Source organism: Hypomesus nipponensis, chromosome 12, assembly GCF_054491055.1.
Source record: "Hypomesus nipponensis isolate SF chromosome 12, ASM5449105v1, whole genome shotgun sequence".
In the NCBI taxonomy this organism is placed as follows: domain Eukaryota; kingdom Metazoa; phylum Chordata; class Actinopteri; order Osmeriformes; family Osmeridae; genus Hypomesus; species Hypomesus nipponensis.
Window position 1 is genome coordinate 12,940,343 of NC_140372.1, and position 23,989 is coordinate 12,964,331.

The 23,989-nt window shown below is 47.5% G+C and overlaps 2 protein-coding genes, 1 long non-coding RNA gene and 2 other non-coding genes across 6 annotated transcripts; 2 read left to right on the forward strand and 3 right to left on the reverse strand.

Moving 5' to 3' along the window:
• Nucleotides 1-978: 978 nt before the first annotated feature.
• On the reverse strand, nucleotides 979-4,670 carry LOC146261222 (uncharacterized). 2 transcript variants are annotated; one of them, XR_014724780.1, is made up of 8 exons: nucleotides 4,430-4,670; nucleotides 4,002-4,121; nucleotides 3,797-3,919; nucleotides 3,611-3,693; nucleotides 3,380-3,543; nucleotides 3,068-3,277; nucleotides 2,724-2,995; nucleotides 979-1,119 (listed from the first exon to the last, which is right to left on the reverse strand). XR_014724780.1 is itself a non-coding variant. In XM_084668253.1 (8 exons), the coding sequence occupies exons 3-7, from the start codon at nucleotides 3,839-3,841 to the stop codon at nucleotides 2,734-2,736; spliced, it is 747 nt and encodes a 248-aa protein (XP_084524379.1). In that variant the 5' UTR covers nucleotides 3,842-3,919; nucleotides 4,002-4,121; nucleotides 4,430-4,670; the 3' UTR covers nucleotides 979-1,119; nucleotides 2,724-2,733. The 2 variants fall into 2 exon arrangements, 1 of the variants encoding a protein (XP_084524379.1); XM_084668253.1 differs by having other exon boundaries at nucleotides 2,724-2,978.
• A 117-nt stretch (nucleotides 4,671-4,787) lies between these two features.
• On the forward strand, nucleotides 4,788-7,374 carry LOC146261223 (uncharacterized). Its single transcript, XR_014724781.1, has 6 exons — nucleotides 4,788-4,926; nucleotides 5,322-5,614; nucleotides 5,799-6,221; nucleotides 6,323-6,770; nucleotides 6,866-6,998; nucleotides 7,234-7,374. It is a non-coding gene; the product is annotated as an uncharacterized LOC146261223 (long non-coding RNA).
• A 643-nt stretch (nucleotides 7,375-8,017) lies between these two features.
• Nucleotides 8,018-21,088, forward strand: LOC146261224 (uncharacterized). Its single transcript, XM_084668252.1, is given in 12 exon segments — nucleotides 8,018-8,264; nucleotides 8,361-8,585; nucleotides 8,684-9,393; nucleotides 16,410-16,625; nucleotides 16,752-17,313; nucleotides 17,452-18,138; nucleotides 18,140-18,263; nucleotides 18,384-18,593; nucleotides 18,701-19,059; nucleotides 19,177-19,442; nucleotides 19,535-19,771; nucleotides 19,872-21,088. Coding segments are annotated over 8 exon segments (2,853 nt in total). The 5' UTR covers nucleotides 8,018-8,264; nucleotides 8,361-8,585; nucleotides 8,684-9,393; nucleotides 16,410-16,625; nucleotides 16,752-17,157; the 3' UTR covers nucleotides 20,686-21,088.
• Nucleotides 12,421-12,527, reverse strand: LOC146261225 (U6 spliceosomal RNA). Its single transcript, XR_014728201.1, has one exon. It is a non-coding gene; the product is annotated as a U6 spliceosomal RNA (small nuclear RNA).
• LOC146261226 (U6 spliceosomal RNA) lies at nucleotides 14,863-14,969 on the reverse strand. Its single transcript, XR_014729317.1, has one exon. It is a non-coding gene; the product is annotated as a U6 spliceosomal RNA (small nuclear RNA).
• Nucleotides 21,089-23,989: the final 2,901 nt, after the last annotated feature.

Below are 23,989 nucleotides of genomic sequence, written 5' to 3' on the forward strand. Positions count from 1 at the left end.
GCGCGCTCCCTTAGCATCGAGACGACCCGCAGGTCACAGGACAACCTGAAAAGGGACAGTGAAGGGGAGGCATGAGAAAGGATTAATGCCTAATACAATATTAAGTATTGAAAAACTGGTTTCTGGAGGTTTCCGCTTACTTGTACGTGAGGATGGCTGGAAACAAGCAGCGGTGGCCTGCATCCAGCTGCCTCACTATGCCCTGTGACCATGCCACAACCCTCTTCGTACACCGAGAGCATGCCAGGTACTCAGTGGCCATGAGATACCAGGCATCGATGTCTAAGACCTTCCGGATGGTCTTTGTGTACACCCCAGCCTTGGTCATGTGGCCCGTGCAGGCAGGCTGGAGGCATGTCAGCTTGAATGCCCATAAGCGAAGGGGCATCCAGAGAAACAGCCGTCAGGCGACGAAGGGTCTGGCGATGCGGGTGGCTGGTTGTAGATCGGCTGGGGCTGTGGAGGCTCGTACCAGAGCTGGAGATCTGGCCGAACCTTCGCTTTGATGTTCTTCCATGTAAAGAGCACCTGGCCGATCCACTGCTGCTGAGCAGTACTGAGTGTGGCCCGCCAGCGGGTGGGACACAACTGTGTAGAAACAACAAAGACAGAGCTGATGATTGATTATATTAATTGATAACGGAATTATATAGATAACCGGGTCATATAAAACATAGCTAATCATTTACGTCAGCACTGTCATCAGGGGGGCGTAGCTGGGGGCGCGGGCCGAACGGCCTCCTTGGTAGGAAAGGCGTGTGCGTAGCGGGTGAGGGCGTCCTTGTTGGCCATGAGCGCTGACTGAGAGCTGCTCTTCTCCCGCTCCATCTGATGGGAGTGTACGAGCGGGAGGGTGTAGCACACGTCGTTCTCCAGTAGCCACTTGAATGTCTGACCCCAGAACTTCCCTAACTGCTGCCGGTGCTGGCTCAGCACCAGCAGGTCCGTACTGGGGTCACCTCCCTGGGAATCGACGTGGGCCCGCGCCTCATCCTCCACCTCCTGTGCTGCTTTGGCCCTGGCTCCTGGTGGTGGTTCGGGGGTACTGAGGGCCGCAGGTGTGGCTCTGAGCACCAGACCCCCCTTAAGCGTCTTCACAAACACTGTGTTGCTATCCATCTACACAAAATGGATAAGGATATAAAAATATGGTTTTCATATTAACTTTTGATTGGCAACAGTCACCTCCCTTGAGATGCAAATCAGCTTGATCACCCATGGCGTCTTATCAAGAATCAAACTGGCAATGATCCGATGTAGTACACAGACACACAACAATAAATTCATAGTTATTTCAGATTACTTTTATTTTCACAGATGGCAAGTTTCAATCCACATTTAGCTCATTAAAGACAGCTAGCCAGCTTGGTTACGCCAACCTATACTATGATGAGTAGCTGGAAATATGATTTCAGTGCCTATGCTGTACACAGGTCAAACGTAACTTATTTCACAATGATTTGCTATGCCACTATTGTTTGTAAACGGCACATGTTATACATCAAAAGAAAGAGACGAATGTCAGCTTTCAAGCCAGGTACGACTGACGTTACTTTACAACCATTTTGACGGTCTTATTTCCTTAAACTATGTCCGATTTAACTTGAGCAATGGATTCAGACGGCTACAGGTTGAAATTGGCAATGGGGTTTTTTAAGACAAATTCAGGGTTTGGATTGGTTGGCTAAGTGAAACAAGCACTTTCGGGGCAGTAGCCATAGGTCATTTATGTGAAACAGGTGGTCACCTGCGCCAATGACTTTGGAGATTGTGTGAAACGATGTGAAACAATCCGGAGTTTCAATAGCCCAAAGGGTGACACACAAATTCGTCTCATTTTGGACCCCTGTGCTTTTCTAGGACCTCAAAATATGATTGAGCACATTTAAAAATTATTTATTTTACTTAGTGGTGGGCCGTTATCGGCATTAACTTGAGACTCTTATCACAGATTTAAAAAAAATATTGCCGTTAATCTCTTCTCAAAGTTGGGTTGGGAGCTGTGTCTATACTACGCAAGCTAAGATGACTTAAGGCTAAAATAACTAGCCTAATTTCACTGTAGGGGGCGAGAACGAGTCTTTGAACGTGTGTGTATGTCTTGTGTATGAAATTACCACATCAAATGTGACGTGCTAACATGGATGCGGCTATGACGCCGCAAGGTTTGCTTCAGGGAAAATGTATAATTAAGAAGCTTCCCAATGGAAACCTCGACAAGACTGAGGTTGTTTGCACCTTGTGCTGTGGGAATTAGTTTTTACTGCAGGAATTCTTCCAGTCTCAAATAACACCTAAACGCAAAGCATCCCTTAGCTACTGCGCTAAATGCCGGGTCAAGCACTGATGTAGCGCAGGGGAAGCGTCGCCGCCAAACTACTGCAATCGAGGCAAGCCTGTCAGCACAGCTCTATCAGCCAAACTAACTAATCTCCTCGCTCACCTGGCTCGAGAAACCCGTTCTTAAAGACATGCTTTTAGTTTAATTTATTTGGGTAGCACACATTCTGAATGCCATCGGTGGAATTCAAAATGAGCCATCTTAATCTAGATTAACGCCTAGATTACAGTGAGATTAATCTAGATGAATAAATGTAATCTATGCCCACTAGTAATTTTACTATACTTTTGAGGGTGAAAATAAGGTTGAATTTAACACGCGTTCAGTGGACAGACAATTAGAGACTGCCCGGTTCAGATCAAAAAGTATCACTCGTGCTTACATCTGGGTCCTCATCGGCGGCTGCAAGGGGCCGCAGCGGGGGCAGCGTCTGGCCGGGCCTCGGGTTCGCAGAACACGGTTTTGTCGTTGTTGTCGTCGCCACAGTCGACTCCCTCATCTTCCTCACCCTCTAGCTCTTCGACCATACCATCCACGACAGCGTCTGTCTCATCTGGAATGTCGGGATCCCTCCAGATGATCTCCTGCAGTGGCACGCCCATCTGGGAGTACAGGTACTCCAGACCGATGAGCTCACCTGTAAGGAGACATTGACTATAATAATTGCTCCAGTGTGCAGGTTTCAGGCATTTAGATGGAATTTGAGATCAAGTTTGCATCAGTTACCTGTGTACTCCCTGGGCTTGATGTAGTTTTCTACCAATGTGACTCCGTAGGCTTCCTGAGTCAGCTGGTGGAAGAAGTGCTGCAGACCTCCCCTGTAGCAGGACTTGGACTGATCCGCCTTTTGCACGGCTGCGCAACCACGGTCCTCGTTCCACCGCACGAGACCTTCCAACAGGTAGACCTGGAAGTGCACGGCACTGGCGCTGGATGCTGAGAAATGTATGAGAGGGAGAGAGGTCTGGAATCAGTATGGCTCTTTTTTTGTGTGACAAAAGTAGTTCAAATTCATCTGTTCAACATAACAGCACTTACCAGGAATGAACCTGTTCAGGTGGAGATGGAAGGACTCCAGTAACGTGGAGCCCCTGATGCATCTATACACGGGCAGCATGACTCCCCCTTGGGTGACGCCAGGTGGATCCTGGATGCACCTCACGTGGCACCGCTCCGTGCTCCAGATGTCCTCCGTCTTGGCCCTGTCCAGCAGAGGGATGCAGAACACATGCAACAGCACAGAACACATGACTAGCACAGAACACTTACCCCAGATGAGTGTGCCACGAGGTCTGTGCGAGGTGCAGCTGCTGGTGCCAACTGCAGAGGCGGTGGCAGAGAAGGGGTAGGAGCTGTGAAATGGAACTAGAGTAAGGTCTCTGACAAATATACTACATTTTTGGAACGACTATACTTGAGTAATAACATGTAACATTGCATTTTTTTTTCCCTCACCTTCCAAGTCCATCTCCGCGGCGGCCAACATGAGCACGTCCTCATCAATGTCAGTGGCTCCTGGCTGTGTGGCAGGTGACGGAGGAGGCCTGGGAACGGGCCGGCCTGCAGACTGAGTGGAAGCTGAGGACCAATAGTATGACTTGAATATCTGACACACATACAAACATTGTTATTTGTGTTTGTCACTGTGAAATTGACTTACTCTGAGGCAACGCAGGCTGCACTGAAGAAGAGGAAGGAGGCCGAGAGGCGGCGGAGGAAGAAGATGCTTTCTTCTCGTCCCTCCTCTTGATGTACTCGATAAGCATCGATATCTGAGAGCCTGGACGTGAAACCTGCTTCTTAAACCACTGTATGTATCTGTAGGATAATGTAAAGACATCAGAGAACGGTTAACTTATTTTCCTTCAAATAAGGCTTACTCTCATAATACACAGTACATTGCAGTAAGTAACTATAGTTTATGATCATAATAGTAACAGATATACATAAACATAGATAGATATACATAGATAGACATAATAGATAGTTTATGACAGTAACTTAAACAGTAACTTTGCCAATGACAACAATCTCAATAGTAATTACATGTAACAATTGTTTCATTTCCACTTGGAGTTTGGTACTTACGATGCGTGCTGCTGGTCCACAGACTCGTAGAGGGGAGCGAAAGACACCGGGGAATGGGTGCCAAAGCCCACCAGCTTACGTCCCTCGTCGTCCGTCGGCGGCAGGTCCAGGGTCCCGTCCAACACGCGCCGATCGAGGACCGCGGCCACCACCCGGGGAAACAGCTGGGTGTACTGGTCCAGGGCGTCCTTGTTCTCCATCAGCGGCACCTGTGAAACGTTGCCAGTCTCCCTCTCTCGCTGGTGACCTGCCAACAACATCACAACATACCCCAGATCGTTCCCCAACAGCCAGCAAAATGACATTCCCTTATACTTAACTGGAGCACCGACTGGCTGAGAACCAGTCTGGCGTCGCTGGGATCTCCTCGTCCTCCGGCCGCCACGCACTTCGTCGCCTCCCGTCTCACCCTCCGAGCGGTCTTCACCCCTGCAGCCGCTGACGGCCCTCGCTGGACAGCGAGAGCCTCAGCCCCTGCAGCAGGTTAAGCCTAAAGGGTGAGCGCCGGACGGAATCAAAAACGGGGACAGAAATCCATTCTGCACATCCACACCAAAGAAAATATATTCAAATATCTAGCATTAGAAGCATTTCTAAGCTGAATATCTAAATATATTTCAAGCCCCCCTCACAATATATTTTTCACCTAGCTACCAGCTCCACGTGCAAGCGACAGTTGCTAGCCACAGTGCCATCTGACATATTTTAGCTAGCAATCGTCTTAACATTAGTAAAATATGTACACTCATGCGTTGCTTCAAAATCCAAGTTGACGAGAATCCAGTCGAAAATCCAGGTGTAGTCCGGGGAGCAAATTGTCAATGAATGAAATGAAAGGTTTGTGTGAATGAATGAATGTCTCTCAAAGATTTCTGCTTTTGGCTTGGTTAAGGTCAACGGCAGTACCTGGATTCCGGATGAAAAACAAGTGAAAGAACGCTTGACAACCTGGACTTTTATACAGTGGCGGCAACCTTTGAAGGATGCCCATGACAACCTGTACTTTGAAACTGTGGTGACGGCAACTTCGCAGACCAATCAAATGCGCAGACGTGAGCCGGCTGGTGGAGACCGTCTGCCTGGAGCTCTGCAGCATCCACAAGGAGGGCTGTCGACTACTCGGGGTCAAAGTCAACTGCTGGTTAGCCGTGATGAGGGACTACGCCGTCATCTGTGAAAATAAAAGTAATCTGAAATAACTATGAATTTATTGTCGTGTGTCTGTGTACTACATCGGATCATTGCCAGTTTGATTCTTGATAAGACGCCATGGGTGATCAAGCTGATTTGCATCTCAAGGGAGGTGACTGTTGCCAATCAAAAGTTAATATGAAAACCATATTTTTATATCCTTATCCATTTTGTGTAGATGGATAGCAACACAGTGTTTGTGAAGACGCTTAAGGGGGGTCTGGTGCTCAGAGCCACACCTGCGGCCCTCAGTACCCCCGAACCACCGCCAGGGCCAAAGCAGCACAGGAGGTGGAGGATGAGGCGCGGGCCCACGTCGATTCCCAGGGAGGTGACCCCAGTACGGACCTGCTGGTGCTGAGCCAGCACCGGCAGCAGTTAGGGAAGTTCTGGGGTCAGACATTCAAGTGGCTACTGGAGAACGACGTGTGCTACACCCTCCCGCTCGTACACTCCCATCAGATGGAGCGGGAGAAGAGCAGCTCTCAGTCAGCGCTCATGGCCAACAAGGACGCCCTCACCCGCTACGCACACGCCTTTCCTACCAAGGAGGCCGTTCGGCCCGCGCCCCCAGCTACGCCCCCCTGATGACAGTGCTGACGTAAATGATTAGCTATGTTTTATATGACCCGGTTATCTATATAATTCCGTTATCAATTAATATAATCAATCATCAGCTCTGTCTTTGTTGTTTCTACACAGTTGTGTCCCACCCGCTGGCGGGCCACACTCAGTACTGCTCAGCAGCAGTGGATCGGCCAGGTGCTCTTTACATGGAAGAACATCAAAGCGAAGGTTCGGCCAGATCTCCAGCTCTGGTACGAGCCTCCACAGCCCCAGCCGATCTACAACCAGCCACCCGCATCGCCAGACCCTTCGTCGCCTGACGGCTGTTTCTCTGGATGCCCCTTCGCTTATGGGCATTCAAGCTGACATGCCTCCAGCCTGCCTGCACGGGCCACATGACCAAGGCTGGGGTGTACACAAAGACCATCCGGAAGGTCTTAGACATCGATGCCTGGTATCTCATGGCCACTGAGTACCTGGCATGCTCTCGGTGTACGAAGAGGGTTGTGGCATGGTCACAGGGCATAGTGAGGCAGCTGGATGCAGGCCACCGCTGCTTGTTTCCAGCCATCCTCACGTACAAGTAAGCGGAAACCTCCAGAAACCAGTTTTTCAATACTTAATATTGTATTAGGCATTAATCCTTTCTCATGCCTCCCCTTCACTGTCCCTTTTCAGGTTGTCCTGTGACCTGCGGGTCGTCTCGATGCTAAGGGAGCGCGCTTTGGGAAACAGCGCCACACAGCTCTACACAAAGCTGTGCGAGAGCCACAGCAAAGCCTGGATTAGGCGCGCGCGACGCAGTACCTCGGTGAGTGCGAGCACTTTCTGGCCTTGGGCACCGGCAGTTTCCACCACCACGAGCCATGCCGCCGGTGCCCTCACCCGTCTGGCTGCTGACTGTGTACAGCTTTGACGTTCTGTTGCAGCTGGACGAGGTGAAGGCCAGGGTCACCTCAGTGTTTGGGTCCATCTTGAAGATGGACTCAACCAAGAAGGCAATGTGTGTTCACTAGCTCCATCTTGTTGTAATACCCATCTGTCAGATTTTCACACGTTGTTCCTGCTGGATGGACTGGTGAGGTGGAACGAGAACCGCGCCGCAGCAGCAGTGGGGGGGCGGGAGCAGCCTCTGCTCTCGTACAGTGGCCACATGCAGCACTCCGTTAACCATCTCAGCCAACGGGTGCTTGGTGTGAGTCTGGTTATGGATCACACCGCCCCAAGGGAGTACACAGGTGTGTAATCCGAACATACTCCTCATCGATGTAAACGTATCTGAGTTTAGCATCCAGATTTCCCCACCCTCCTCCAAATCACTGCCCCTCTCTCAATTTCATTACAGGTGAACTCCTGGAGGTGGACTACCTGTACTCCCAGACGGGCAGAGTGCTGCAGGACACCAGCGTGGACCCTGACATTCCGGACGAGGAACACGGCATCCAGGAGCTCAACGTGGAGGACGAGGGCTTTGACGAGGTAGGCGACAATGAGGATGACCCAACCATCCATGTCGTCATGCCTCTGCCCGACACCTTGTCCTCCAGCTCAGCAGTGGCAGCAACTGAGGCGTTCACGCTGGTGCACCTGGTTCTGGGCCATCCGTTCCGTGCACCCCCCCTGACGATGACAGCAACAACCCTGCTGAGGCCCCAGAGTTAGAGATTGACGCACCTCTGATCTACTCTTCAGACACTGAGGTACGAGGGAGTGAATTTGTAGACTTTGGTGTGTGTGTGTCAGTGTGTGTGCGTGCGGTTTGCAGTTGATTGTGTGTTGGCCTTTTTATTCACTTTTCCCTTTTTATTTTGTCTTTCCTCTTACAGGAGTCCAAAGGACCCGATGGTCAGCCTGGCTATCAGCACGTCTGCAGGCTGGCCACGGCCTTGGTAGAGGTGCGTCACCTTCCGGGGCTGAGTGAGAGCAGGGTAGACCGCCTGGTGGAGCTATGGCAGACTCTACCAGAGCCAGTCAAGCGGCATCTGGTCTACCCTTTGCGACACCAGGAGAGGTTGGTCAGGGGGAGGTTCAAGGCAACTAAGACTCCCGGTGTTGCTGGCAGGGAGTCACTTAAGTGGTAGGTTTTATTTTCATTCAATAAATAATACGGAAAAGGCATCTACAGCTCATATTAAATATAGGGGGAGTCTACAACAGTTATTTTTTCTTCTAGTTGCCTACTCGGAACCGCCTCGGGTCCTGCAAGCTGGCCAAACACGAGTCAGCTCTGTCATCTCCATCCATCTGCCACGCAGTCCGCCGGGGTCAAAAGGACCAGGTGGTCCCTCGTTATGGCGGACTACGTGGCCATCAGAGACGCAGTGCTGGACGACCCGAGGCTGATGGCCCAGACCAACCTACAGCTCTTTGAGTTCAATCAACGGACCTTGTCACAGTGGTGAGATCTGAAAATGTAACAGTATTTAGGGAGGGCAGTCTATAAACATGACTGTGTGTAATACATGACTGACAATGTTGTCTGTCTGTGTGTTTCAGGTACTGCATGCATCAGAAGGAGAGGAAGAGGGCCATCCTCCTACAAGACTTGGTCCCCCCTGCTCCTGGACCAAGCCTTGCTGCCCAGCCTCTCTCTGCTGCCAGGCCCCTCCAGTATCAGCAGGAGGGACACCGGCAGCCCTTCGCCTTGGTGACGCCGCAGGCACGCCAGGCTACCCAGCAGCTACAGCCCGTCCCAGTGCCCATTCCGCCAGCCCAGCCACCAGCCTCAACCGCTCTGTCCCAGGACAATGTCGGTGAACCCCCCTACCCTCCTCCTCCAAAGACAGTGTCCCGTACCACTGCCTGGAGGAAACGAAAAATGGAGGCGGAGGCGGTTGGCACCGACCAGCCCCAGAAGGCCCCAAGTCAATTTCTTGGCAGCAAGTGTGGGCTGCCGAAGAGGAGGACACCAGACACAGCCACTTTGGCGGCTCCCATTTTTGCTCTGTGGCCTCCGGAGGGCAGAGCGTTGAGGTGTGGCTGGCGGAACAGAGAGACGGTATTAAGGGGGCGAAGTGACAGACACTGAGCATCGTGTTGGGGAAGTTGGACATTTCTTTGTTAATAGTTCCAAGTTCTGGTTCCCCTCCATGAGAACCAAGACCTTGGCGAGGTATAGAGGCTTTAGTGTGTCGAAGACCCTCAGAACTATGTTGCCTGTAGTCTTAGGACTACTGGCAGGGACTCCCATCACAAACAGGTCTGAGGTGAGACACCAGACTTACATTGGTTCAATTCACTCAATAAACCCAGGACAAGGACTGAATGAATACTGTTCAGTGACCGTGAACTGTATGAATCACAATGTGCAGTAGAAATGGTATGAATAATGATGTGGACTACAATACTTTATTATATGGCAACGTCGGTACGAGCTTTGTGATTGGCTAATGGGTAGTCATGCCAGCCGCGTATTGCCCTCCTCGCCGGTCAATACGTATCCGTATACGTATCCGTATTGACCTCTGACGTCAGCTTCACAATTTTTTTCCTTTACAAAATGAAAAAAAGCTAAAAATGCCATATAATAAACTACTTACTAACCTCAACCGTTCGGTCATGCCGGGAAATATCAAACCTCGGCTTTGCCGTATTGACACGTTCCAGCCTCGGTTTGATATTTCCCGACATGACCTCACTGTCGGTTAGTGAATAGTAGTTCTTATTACAGTGAAGTCATAACTATGCTGTTCAGTGACTGAACTGTATGAATCATCATTTGTGATAATAGCCGAATTGATGCGGCCGCCATTTTGAAATCATTAAGAAACATTTTTTCTCTACTCCTCCTACAGATATTGTCTAATCTTTCACCAAATTTGGCAGAGATTATCTTCAGACCAAGCCTTACAAATGCCAATCAAAATGTGCCATTAAGCCAGCAAACAGGAAGTTGGGTCGTATGTGATGGATTCACACCAAACTTGCTGCATGCACTCGGAATCCTGTTCTGAGGATTTCTAAAGTGTTTAGAGGGTCATTTGACTGCTTGGCCACCACATTGCTGCTTGCAGCTATATTTTTAATAGTATTCCACTTTGTATTGCTAGTTTATGTATCCTTAGTATGGTTAGACCATATATTTAAATTTGAAATTAATATATGTTTATTATATGCACCTTCCTGCCAAAGAAAATTCCTCGTCTGTGCAAACTTTCATGGCGAATAAATCCCTTTCTGATTCTGAAGCTCAGCCTTCTCAAACACTTCAGTCATTCATTGAGCATGTGGAGGGAGGGGTGAGGGGGCAGAGGGCAGCCTGTTCTCTGTAGGGTAGTAGGGTGGTGGTTGGTGATGTATTAGTGGGTGGTTTAGTAGTAGTAGTAGGGTGGTGGTGGTGATGTATTAGTGGGTGGTGTAGTAGCAGTAGTTGGGTGGAGGTAGGTGGTGTTTTGGTGGTTGGAGTATTAGCAGTAGTAGTAGGTGGTGGTGTTGCAGTTGTGGGTGGTGTAGTGGGTGGTGGTAGGTGGTGTATTAGTGGGTAGTGTTGCAGTTGTGGGTGGCGTAGTAGTAGTTGGGTGGTGGAAGGTTGTGTTTTAGTGGTTGGAGTATTAGCAGTAGTAGTAGGTGGTGGTGGTGTTGCAGTTGTGGGTGGTGGTAGTAGGGTGATGGTAGGTGATGTGTTAATGGGTGGTGTAGTAGTAGTAGTAGGGTGGTGGTAGATTATGTATTAGTGGGTGCTGTAGTAGTAGTAGGTTGGTGGTGGTAGGTGGTGTATTAATGGGTAGTGGTGGTTGTAGTAGTACTAGTAGGTGGTGATGTAGTAGTAGCTGTAGAGGGTGGGGTAGTTGAGGGTGTAGTAATTGTGCAACAAAAGTAATTTAAATACAATATGGATCAAGTAATTTGTAATTAATTACTTTTTTGAAGCAACTTACCCAGCTCCTTATTCAGTAATTAAATTACTTTTCAGACAGAGTAATTACAAAAGTAATTTAAATATAATATGGATCAAGTAATTAGTAATTAATTACTTCTTTGAAGCAACTTACCCAACACTGCTCCTTATTCAGTAATTAAAATACTTTTCAGACAGTACTTACAAAAGTAATTTAAATACAATATGGATCAAGTAATTAGTAATTTATTACTTTTTTGAAGCAACTTATCCAACACTGCTCCTTATTCAGTAATTTAATTACTTTTCAGACAAATTACAAAAGTAATTTAAATACAATATGGATCAAGTAATTAGTTACTTTTTTGAAGTAACTTACCCAACACTGCTCCTAACCCAACTTTGAGAATAGATTAAAGGCGATATTTTTTTATCGCCAATTAAGAGTCTCACGCTAACGCCGATAAAGGCCCACCACTAAGTCAAATCTATATTTTTTAAATGTTCTCAATCCTATTTTGAGGGCCTAGAAAGGCAAAGGGGCCAAATCTGGGCCCCCGAATCTTTCAGGTATACATTTTGGTTGTAGTTTCCGAAAATATAAGAATATGAGTCCAACGTAATGTTCATATTACATACAGCTAATAAACTATTTTGCACTGAAATTAATGCAACAAAAAAAAATCGATCGTGCTCCATGCTCGCTCGCAGTACTGTGAAGTTCTGATTTCAAATAACATCAACAGCACGTAGGTCCTAGGTTCGGGTTAAGCCCCGAATGTTCAACATATGGCTCGGCCCCTGTGGGCTGGTTTGGGCCATTACACTCCCGTGCTGAAAATTGGTCTTGTTTTTGTTTTGTTAAAGCCATTCACATATAAGGATTCCCACGTACCGTTTACCCACGCTGCCAAGACCTCTTGGCCCCCCTTTGCCACCCCATGTAAAATGTTCTAGATTCGCCACTGCCCACTACACAGCAGAGAACAGGCTGCCCTCTGTCCCCTCACCCTCAGTGTTTGAGAAGGCTGAGCTTGTTTTTCTGCATGTACTCGTTACCCTCTTCTGAGGATGTCAAAAATGTATTCTTTTGATGTTTGATCTGCTTGGCTACGTCATAGAACTGCGTTCACAATCGTTAACTACCACTAGATGGCGCTATTTCACCAGTTCACTTCAAAAGTATAGTAAAATCAATATTCCATCTAGTCGTTAACTACCACTAGATGGCGCTATTTCACCAGTTCACTTCAAAAGTATAGTAAAATCAATATTCCATTTAGTCGTTAACTACCACTAGATGGCGCTATTTCACCAGTTCACTTCAAAAATATAGTAAAATCAGTATTTTTTTATGTTCTCAATCATATTTTGAGGTCCTAAAGGTACAGGGGCCCAAAATGAGGAACGCTTCACGAATTTGCGTGTCATCCTTGCGCAGGGGCCATGCTAATCTTCTCTGTATCGTTCCAATTTTAGTATATGTGCTGCCGAAGCAAGCACGGACTATAGCCCTGGTTTAGCCCTAAATATAGACCTAAACCTGGTCCAAACATCACAGGGAAGTCTCAGCAACTACACTCCCAAATTAGCCTTACAACAGACATCAGATACCTACCTTAACCTAAGAAATTACATGTCACAGAACAACGACAATGTTTAACTGAATCTTATCGTCACCAGTTGCATACGGTCAAATACTAGGAGTTGATTACAGTCTACGTAGACCAGTCGGCAAAGGGGAAAAGTATGGCACTGGTTTAATCCTCTCTCGACCAGGATTGGTCATTCTAGATCTGAAAACCTTTTCCTAACACCCATTGGTGCTTCGGAACAAAAGGATTCTCTTCCGCATTCTTCCGTCACAGTTCCCCTCCCCCACTACACAGCCGAGAGCAGGCAGAGCTGTGTCCTCCCCCACTCCACAACATAGACAGCAGAGAACAGGCTGCCCTCTGTCCCCTCACCCTCAGTGTTTGAGAAGGCTGAGCCTATTTTTCTGCCTGTACTCAGAAAGGGACTTTTTCGCCATGAAAGTTTGCACAGACAAGGAATTTGCTTGTTGCTTTTGTCATTTTAAATGGAAATATATGGTCTAACTATACTAAGGATACAAACTAGCAATACTAACTGGAATACAATTAAAATAAATTATTAAAAGGCAACAACGGTACCAGCTTTCTGATGGGCTAATGGGTAGTCCTGCCAGCCGAGTATTGACCGCAGTCTGATAAGTATACTTATTGCCCTCTGACGTCATCTTCAAAATGAGCAATAGAAGTCAGCTGCTAAGTTCTACTATCCAGATGCTGAAAAGATTTTTAATCAAAAGTGAGGATAAAGACGACTTTGAATCACTTGTCGTTTTAGTGTTGAAATTAAACCCATTTTAGCAGAACCATGTTTCTTGGTGTTGCTGGTGGTTTGATTGTGGGTGGTGTTGCAGTTGTGGGTGGTGGTAGTAGGGTGATGGTAGGTGATGTGTTAATGGGTGGTGTAGTAGTAGTAGTAGGGTGGTGGTAGATTATGTATTAGTGGGTGGTGGTGGTAGTAGTACGAGTAGGTGGTGATGTAGTAGTAGCTGTAGAGGGTGGGGTAGTTGAGGGTGTAGTAATTGTGCAACAAAAGTAATTTAAATACAATATGGATCAAGTAATTAGTAATTTATTACTTTTTTGAAGCAACTTACCCAACACTGCTCCTTATTCAGTAATTAAATTACTTTACAGACAGTAATTACAAAAGTAATTTAAATACAATATGGATCAAGTAATTAGTAATTAATTACTTTTTTGAAGCAACTTACCCAACACTGCCCCTTATTCAGTAATTAAATTACTTTTCAGACAAATTACAAAAGTAATTTAAATACAATATGGATCAAGTAATTAGTTACTTTTTTGAAGTAACTTACCCAACTTTGAGAATAGATTAAAGGCGATATTTTTTTATCGCCAATTAAGAGTCTCAAGCTAACGCCGATAACGGCCCACCACTAGGTCAAATCTATATTTTTTAAATGTTCTCAATCCTATTTTGAGGGCCTAGAAAGGCAAAGGGGCCAAATCTGGGCCCCCGAATCTTTCAGGTATACATTTTGGTTGTAGTTTCCGAAAATATAAGAATATGAGTCCAACGTAATGTTCATATTACATACAGCTAATAAACTATTTTGCACTGAAATTAATGCAAAAAAAAAATCGATCGTGCTCCATGCTCGCTCGCAGTACTGTGAAGTTCTGATTTCAAATAACATCAACAGCACGTAGGTCCTAGGTTCGGGTTAAGCCCCGAATGTTCAACATATGGCTCGGCCCCTGTGGGCTGGTTTGGGCCATTACACTCCCGTGCTGAAAATTGGTCTTGTTTTTGTTTTGTTAAAGCCATTCACATATAAGGATTCCCACGTACCGTTTACCCACGCTGCCAAGACCTCTTGGCCCCCCTTTGCCACCCCATGTAAAATGTTCTAGATTCGCCACTGCCCACTACACAGCAGAGAACAGGCTGCCCTCTGTCCCCTCACCCTCAGTGTTTGAGAAGGCTAAGCTTGTTTTTCTGCATGTACTCGTTACCCTCTTCTGAGGATGTCAAAAATGTATTCTTTTGATGTTTGATTTGCTTGGCTACGTCATAGAACTGCGTTCACAATCGTTAACTACCACTAGATGGCGCTATTTCACCAGTTCACTTCAAAAGTATAGTAAAATCAATATTCCATCTAGTCGTTAACTACCACTAGATGGCGCTATTTCACCAGTTCACTTCAAAAATATAGTAAAATCAATATTTTTTTATGTTCTCAATCATATTTTGAGGTCCTAAAGGTACAGGGGCCCAAAATGAGGAACGCTTCACGAATTTGCGTGTCATCCTTGCGCAGGGGCCATGCTAATCTTCTCTGTATCGTTCCAATTTTAGTATATGTGCTGCCGAAGCAAGCACGGACTATAGCCCTGGTTTAGCCCTAAATATAGACCTAAACCTGGTCCAAACATCACAGGGAAGTCTCAGCAACTACACTCCCAAATTAGCCTTACAACAGACATCAGATACCTACCTTAACCTAAGAAATTACATGTCACAGAACAACGACAATGTTTAGCTGAAACTTTTATTGTCACCAGTTGCATACGGTCAGATACTAGGAGTTGATTACAGTCTACGTAGACCAGTCGGCAAAGGGGAAAAGTATGGCGCTGGTTTAATCCTCCCTCGACCAGGATTGGTCGATCTAGATCTGAAAACCTTTTCCTAACACCCATTGGTGCTTCGGATCAGAAGGATTCTCTTCCGCATTCTACCGTCACAGTTCCCCTCCCCCACTACACAGCAGAGAGCAGGCAGAGCTGTGTCCTCCCCCACTCCACAACATATACAGCAGAGAACAGGCTGCCCTCTGTCCCCTCACCCTCAGTGTTTGAGAAGGCTGATCTTGTTTTTCTGCGTGTACTCGTTACCCTTTTCTGAGGATTTCTAAAATGTTTTCTTTCGATGTTTGATCTGCTTGGCTACCTCATAGAACTGCGTGTACAATGTCGTTAACCACCACTAGATGGTGCTATTTCCCAATTTCACTTCAAAGGTATACTAAATTCGATATATTTTTTATGTTCTTAATTATATTTTGAAGTCCTTGAAAGGTACAGGGGCCCAAAATGAGGAACGGGATGCATGTCATTCTTGTTTCATTTGTTTCATTTAGTCACATGGGTCAGCCTCGTCCAATCTCTCGTCACCTGCAAATGCCACCAATGGGCATGCCAGCTTGTTTCATTTGTTCCATTTGGGTGTCCAATCACAGACCGCCGTTAGTTGTTCTGGCAGCCATTGTTGTAGCCGGAGATAGCGATCAACTTGTACTAACAATCGTAAGTGATTTTGTCTATGAATTGTCCTTTTCAATAAGATTCTGTACTTGTATTTGTCAGACATAACAACGATTTAACTGTAGTGTTAATTTGAGCTCGTCACGATGCTCCGATTAGCTGTAAACAACGCTGTGTCTGTGAAGACTTCAGCGCATTTAGCGCTCACGATGGTAGCATGCTGTTCGCCTCAGTCAGTTTCTTAAAAAGTATTTACTTGACAATGGTAATGGTATTCGTATACTAGATGTCGAAATAAAAAAATGAGGTAGCCTAAATATTTAAGCCAGACTCGGGATTCGAACTCCCGATCTTGTGATTTCCATGGGCATTTGGATGATGGTCCAGCATTAGCTAATAGTGACAGTGTGAAGTGGCAAATTTGTGAGAAGTGCATCAATGCTCATTTGCATGTGTTCAAATGCAAATGAAGCCTGATGGCCCTGAATACACAATGATGTCCATGTTTTCCACAATTATGTGACCATATTTTTGTGTCCTTATCCGTTTTGTGTAGATGGATAGGAACCCAGTGTTTGTGAAGACTCCTAAGGGGGGTCTGGTGCTCAGAGCCACACCTGCGGCCCTAAGTGCCCCCAGCCCCGCCAAAGGAGGCCACTCTGCCCCCTGTGAGGGCGCCCCTGCCCCGCCGAGGGAGGAGGAGGGGCAGCTGCAGCAACTACCCCTGCTGCAAGCCCTCCTGCCCGCAGAGCCCCCTGATGACAGTGCTGACGTAAATGATTGGCTATGTTTTATATGAACTGATTATCTATATAATTCTGTTATCAATTAATATAATCATTATTATTATCAATTAATATGAAAACGTGTGTGCTCTGTCTTTGTTGCTTCTACACAGTTGTGTCCCATTGGCTGGCGGGCCACACTCAGCACTGCTCATCAGCAGTGGATCAGCCAGGTGCTCTTTACATGGAAGAACAACAAAGCGAAGGTTCGGCCAGATCTCCAGCTCTGGTACGAGCCTCCGCAGCCCCGGCCGATCTACAACCAGCCACCCGCATCACCAGACCCCTTCTTTGCCTGACGGCTGTTCCTCTGGATGCCCCTTCGCTTATGGGCATTCAAGCTGACATGCCCCCAGACTGCCTTCAAAGGCAACATGCACAAGGCTGGGGTGTACACAAAGACCATCCGGAAGGTCTTAGACATCGATGCCTGGTATCTCATGGCCACTGAGTACCTGGCATGCTCTCGGTGTATGAAGAGGGTTGTGGCATGGTCACAGGGCATAGTGAGGCAGCTGGATGCAGTTTCCACCACCACCAGCCATGCCGCCGGTGCCCTCACCCGTCTGGCTGCTCACCGTCTACAGCATGGACGTACTGTCGCGGCTGTACGAGGTGAAGGCCAGGGTCACCTCAGTGTTTGGGTCCATCTTGAAGATGGACTCAACCAAGAAGGTAATGTGTGTTCACTAGCTCCATCTTGCTGTAATACCCATCTGCTAGATTTTCACACGTTTTTTGCATGCATGTCACTTAATGTCTATCTCTCTGTCTCTCCCTGTCTACCCTCTCTCCTGCCCTCCTTGTGTCCAGGTGACCAAGAAGCTCGCCGGTGCCGCTGCCAACACGGCCGCCTGGGCTACCAATGTCGGTAATGAGCATGGGCAGGTCCTTGTGAGCGTGCTCACCAGCAGTGAGAGCGTGAACCTGCTGCTCCCCATGGCGGTCGGGCTACAGGAGCGGTACCGACTCGCCGGGGTGCCTCAACCCCAGCTGATTAACGCGGACCGGGACTGTTGCTTCAGCTTCGGCGGATCCAAGACAGCTACCTCGTTCGCCAACTGGGACCGGCTGGTGATTCGTCTAGACGTGTGGCACCTGATGCGGCGGTTCGCAGCAGGTGTCACCACTGAGAGCCACCAGCTCTACTGGCCCTTCATGAGGCAGCTGTCTTGCTGCATCTTCGAATGGGATGCAGCGGACATCCGTCGATTGCTGGAGGGTAAGCGGTCCCAGCTGGAGGTAGAGCAGGGGATGGTCGGCCTGACCGACGGGGAGGTCTTCAGCCAGGTATCCAAGAAGGAGATGGGCCACCACTGCCGTCGCCGCACACGTGGAGCGACGGAGACGGAACTGCGGCTCATCGACCTGCTGAAGGCCTTCGACGGTGAGAAAGGACACGACACCCTGGGCATCCCCCTTTTGGACAGCAGCCGCATCCAGGCGATCTGGCGAGAGCAGAGGCGTCACCTCCATTGCATTCAGGATGCACCCGGTGTGGATCTATCTGTACACCGAGACCGGCAGGCTGACCAAGGGCAGCGTCAGTCTGCCGGTCTATCGCTGCGCCCACGGTTCAACATCGCTGGAGTCGTTCCACCTCCACGTAAACCAGTTCATCCCAGGTAATGGATTGACATACACCATCTTTTTTTCTTTCTTGTTTTCTGTGTGTATAGTAGGTGAAAGATAGAAGAAGTCTTGTTCTCTGTCTGATAGCACTCCTATTTCTCTTCCTCCTTCAGGAACATCAGCGAATGCCATGCATTTCCTGGCGTTCCTGCTGGATGGACTGGTGAGGTGGAACGAGAGCCGCGCCGCAGCAGCAGTGGGGAGACGGGAGCAGCCTCTGCTCTCCTACAGTGGCCACCTGCAGCACTCCCTTAACCAGCTCAGCCAACGGGTGCTTGGTGTGAGTCTGGTTATGGATCACACCGCTCCAAGGGAGTACACAGGTGTGTAATTTGAACATACTCCTCATTGTTGTAAACGTATCTGAGTTTATCATCCAGATTTCCCCACCCTCCTCCTAACCACAGCCCCTCTCTCAATTTCATTACAGATGAACTCCTGGGGGTGGAGTACCTGTACTCCCAGACGGGCAGAGTGCTGCAGGACACCAGTGTGGACCCTGACATTCCAGACAAGGAACCCGCCATCCAGGAGCTCAACGTGGAGGACGAGGGCTTTCAAGAGGCAGGCGACAATGAGAATGACCCAACCATCCTTGTCGTCATGCCTCTGCCCGACACCTTGTCCTCCAGCTCAGCAGTGGTGGCAACTCAGTCAGGCGTTCACGCTGGTGCACCTGGTTCTGGGCCATCCGTTCCGGGCGCCCCCCCTGACGATGACAGCAACAACCCTGCTGAGGCCCCGGAGTTAGAGGTTGACGCACTTCTGAACTCCTCTTCAGACACTGAGGTACGAGGGAGTGAATTTGTAGACTTTGGTGTGTGTGTCAGTGTGTGTGCGTGCGTGCGTGCGGTTTGCAGTTGATTGTGTGTTGGCCTTTTTATTCACTTTTCCCTTTTTGTTTAGTCTTTCCTCTTACAAGAGTCCAAAGGACCCGATGGTCAGCCTGGATATCAACACGTCTGCAGGCTGGCCACGGCCTTGGTAGAGGTGTGTCACCTTCCGGGGCTGAGTGAGAGCAGGGTAGACCACCTGGTGGAGCTATGGCAGGCTCTACCAGAGCCAGACAAGCGGCATCTGGTATACCCTGCGCGACACCAGGAGAGGTTGGTCAGGGGGAGGTTCAAGGCAACCAAGACTCCCGGTGTTGCTGCCAGGGAGTCACTCAAGCGGTATGTTTTATTTTCATTCAATTAATAATACAGAAAAGGCATCTACAGCTCATAATATAGGGGGAGTCTACAACAGTCATTTTTTCTTCTAGTTGCCTGCTCGGAACCGCCTCGGGTCCTGCAAGCTGGCCAAACACGAGTCGCCTCGTGGAAGCCGTTTGCAGCCAGCTCTGTCGTCTCCATCCATCTGCCGGGGTCAAAAGGACCAGGTGGTCCCTCGTTATGGCGGACTACGTGGCCATCAGAGACGCAGTGCTGGACAACCCGAGGCTGATGGCCCAGACCAACCTACAGCTCTTTGAGCTCAATCAACGGACCTTGTCACAGTGGTGAGATATCTGAAAATGTAACAGTATTAAGGGAGGGCAGTCTATAAACATGACTGTGTGTAATACATGACTGACAATGTTGTCTGTCTGTGTGTTTCAGGTACTGCATGCATCAGAAGGAGAGGAAGAGGGCCATCCTCCTACAAGACTTGGTCCCCCCTGCTCCTGGACCAAGCCTTGCTGCCCAGCCTCTCTCTGCTGCCAGGCCCCTCCAGTATCAGCAGGAGGGACACCGGCAGCCTTTCGCCTTGGTGACGCCGCAGGCACGCCAGGCTACCCAGCAGCAACAGCCCGCCCCAGTGCCCATTCCGCCAGCCCAGCCACCAGCCTCAACCGCCCTGTCCCAGGTCAATGTCGGTGAACCCCCCCACCCTCCTCCTTCAGAGACGGTCTCCCGTACCACTGCCTCGAGGAAACGAAAGGCGGAGGCGGTTGGCACCGACCAGCCCCGGAAGGCCCCAAGACAATTTCTTTGCAGCAAGTGTGGGCTGCCGAAGAGGAGGACACTGGACACAGCCACTTTGGCGGCTCCCATTTTTGCTCTGTGGCCTCCGGAGGGAAGAGCGTTGAGGTGTGGCTGGCGGAACAGAGAGACGGTATTAAGGGGGCGAAGTGACAGAGACACTGAGCATCGTGTTGGGGAAGTTGGACATTTCTTTGTAAATAGTTCCAAGTTCTGGTTCCCCTCTATAAGAACCAAGTCCTTGGTGAGGTATAGAGGCTTTTGTGTGTCGAAGACCCTCAGAGCTATGTTGCCTGTAGTCTTAGGACTACTGGCAGGGACTCCCATCGCAAACAGGTCTGAGGTGAGACACCAGACTTACATTGGTTCAATTCACTCAATAAACCCAGGACAAGGACTGAATGAATACTGTTCAGTGACCGTGAACTGTATGAATCACAATGTGCAGTAAAAATGGTATGAATAATGATGTGGACTACAATACTTTATTACAGTGAAGCCATAACTATGCTGTTCAGTGACTGTGAACTGTATGAATCACAATGTGCAGTAGAAATGGTATGAATAATGATGTGGACTACAATACTTTATTATATGGCAACGTCGGTACGAGCTTTGTGATTGGCTAATGGGTAGTCATGCCAGCCACGTATTGCCCTCCTCGCCGGTCAATACGGATCCGTATTGACCTCTGACGTCAGCTTCAAAATGAGCGATATCGACAAGTCAGCTGCTGAGTTTTACTATCCAGATGATGCTGAAAAGATTTGTCATCAAAAGTGAGGATGAAGACTAGACTCTTTGAATCACTTGTCTCGTTATTTTGTGTTGAAATTAAAGCCATTTTAGCAGAACCATGTTGTCCGCTTTCTATCTGCTTTCTTCTGACGCATGCAGTACCTGTAACACACAGACAGACAACATTGTCAGTCATGTATTACACACAGTCATGATTATAGACTGCCCTTCCTTAATACTGTTACAAGACTAGACTCTTTGAATCACTTGTGTCGTTATTTTGTGTTGAAATAAAAGCCATTTTGGCAGAGCCATGTTGCCCGCTTTCTATCAAAAGTAATGAGTTGCTAGGCAACACATGAAACACTCTGTGAGAAGACTTGAGAGCTAGCTACAATTAACCGAGAGGTACAATTTTTTTCCTTTATAAAATGAAAAGAAGCTAAAAATGCCATATAATAAACTACTTACTAACCTCGACCGTTCGGTCATGCCGGGAAATATCAAACCGGCTTTGCCGTATAGATACGTTCCAGCCTCAGTTTGATATTTCTCACTCTCAGTAAGTAGTAGTTCTTATTAAAGTGAAGTCATAACTATGCTGTTCAGTGACTGAACTGTATGAATCATCATTTGTGATAATAGCCAAATTGATGCGGCCGCCATTTTGAAATCATTAAGAAATGTTTTTTCTCTACTCCTCCTACAAATATTGTCTAATCTTCACCAAATTTGGCAGAGATTATCTTCAGACCAAGCCTCACAAATGCCAATCAAAATGTGCCATTAAGCCAGCAAACAGGAAGTTGGGTCGTATCTCAGTAAATCTTTGATGGATTCACACCAAACTTGCTGCATGCACTTGGAACCCTGTTCTGAGGATTTCTGAAAGTGTTTTGAGGGTCATTTGACTGCTTGGCCACCACATTGCTGCTTGCAGCTATATTTTTACTTGTATTACACTTTGTATTGCTAGTTTATGTATCCTTAGTATGGTTAGACCATGTATTTAAATTTAAAATTAATATATGTTTATTGTATGCACCTTCCTGCCAAAGCAAATTCCTTGTCTGTGCAAACTTTCATGGCAAATAAATCCCTTTCTGATTCTGAAGCTCAGCCTTCTCAAACACTTCAGTCATTCATTGAGGGTGTGGAGGGAGGGGTGAGGGGACAGAGGGCAGCCTGTTCTCTGCTGTCAATGTTGTGGAGTGGGGGAGGACACAGCTCTGCCTGCTCTCTGCTGTGTAGTGGGGGAGGGGAACTGTGACGGAAGAGAATCCTTTTGTTCCGAAGCACCAATGGGTGTTAAGAAAAGGTTTTCAGATCTAGAACAACCAATCCTGGTCGAGAAAGCATTAAACCAGCGCCATACTTCTCCCCTTTGCTGACTGGTCTACGTTGACTGTAATGAACTCATAATATTTGACCATCTGCAACTGGTGACAATAAAAGATTCAGCTAAACATTGTCGTTGCTCTGTGACAAGTCATTTCTTAGTTTAAGGACGGCATCTGATGTCTGTTGAAAGACTCATTTGGGAGTGTAGTTGCTGAGACTTCCCTGTGATGTTTTGACCAGTGTGATGTTTTGACGGACCAATCACAGCCAAAGGGTATCCGTGAAATGACTGACGGACAGACGGGTAGTCAGGAAAATCAGGAGGTGCACGCAGAGCTCTCCGAGGGGTTCGAAGAGGGCACGGAGAGGGAGTTCCTTGACGGAGAGGGCGTTCCCTGTGTGCGTGTGCGTAAAAACGCAGAAGAATGAATCGGCCTTGAGTGTCACAGATCCGCGTTAAGGACAATTTATACTTCTGCGTCTCCGTTAACGGACAGACACACGCACGGAGTCGGACGGATTGGTTGAATTTATACTACTCCAACGGCTCTGCGTGCTGAAAGCAATTCACCGCCAGAACAGTAGATGGCACTGCACTGCAATGCTCGCTAGGTTATCGAAAAGTCAGAGCAAATTCACAAATTAGCCGCTTCATCAATAAAATAAGCACATTCTTAGCAACTACACTGCCCATTTCTCATCACATTTTAATTCAGATGCTGATTTACATGTACTGTTTAGCTGAAATATGAATTGTAAAACTTACAACAATGGCGGTCAAAGGATTCTGTTCTCTTGTTGGTCACGGCAACCCCGCCCCTGACGCAAGCGGTTCTTAATAGGGACCAATCACAGCCAATGGGTATCCGTAAAATGACAAACGGATAGTCAGGAAAATCAGGACGTCCACGCAAAGCTCTGCGAGGGGTTCGGAGTGTATAATTTGTAACGGCACTTAATTAGTTGATTCTGATCTGAGAAATAATAACGTATTCATTTGTTAAAACATAATCTTGTGTCCCTGAGTCATGTCAAATTCTTTCAGTTTGCGGTTTACCTAGCCTGACGTTGTCATAGTCATAATTCTAGTCAGAATATGAGTCTAAAAACTCTCTGTTGGGCTGTGACTATGGGGCGTGTTTCAACCAAACTCGTAAAACAAATGCCTCTTCGCTCAATTGGATAGACCTACAACCAATCAGAGCAACGTAATATGTTGTTTGTTGAAAACGAATTCAACCCAAGGGCTCTTTTGTGACGTTGTTGATTACGTTACTGTTGATCATCTGTCCATCATCGTATAAAGCCCACCCTGGCAATTTGATTGGTCCGCCCAGATTCTGGTTTTATGTAGTTGTTCCCAATACGAGACCCTCCAGACCCAACTTCCCGACCCAATTTTTTTTGTGGGCGGGGAGAAGTTGGGCTGGCAGCCAGCCTACGGTTTACCTGGAATAATAGATATCACACATCAGCTTCTCAGCACAACAGGAAAGTGAGACAAACATACAATGGGTTACAATATGTATGGCACTCATTGGAAACAATGATTAAAACGTTTTTTTTTTTTACTCATTAATTAATTAAAAAATTAACTTTTTTGTAATACAGATACATGTCTGTATTCTAAAATTAACGGGGCATCTTTGTCAATAATTTTGTAGTCTAAATTATTA

Bases quoted from the DNA above. Each gene is read 5' to 3' on its own strand.
- LOC146261222 (XM_084668253.1), bottom strand. From the start codon at position 3,841: ATGAGGACGTGCTCATGTTGGCCGCCGCGGAGATGGACTTGGAAG. The intron at 3,278-3,379 runs GTAAGTGCTGTT...TACATTTCTCAG, and splicing joins CCTGAACAGGTTCATTCCTG to CATCCAGCGCCAGTGCCGTG. The intron at 2,979-3,067 runs GTAACTGATGCA...GTCTCCTTACAG, and splicing joins CAAGCCCAGGGAGTACACAG to GTGAGCTCATCGGTCTGGAG.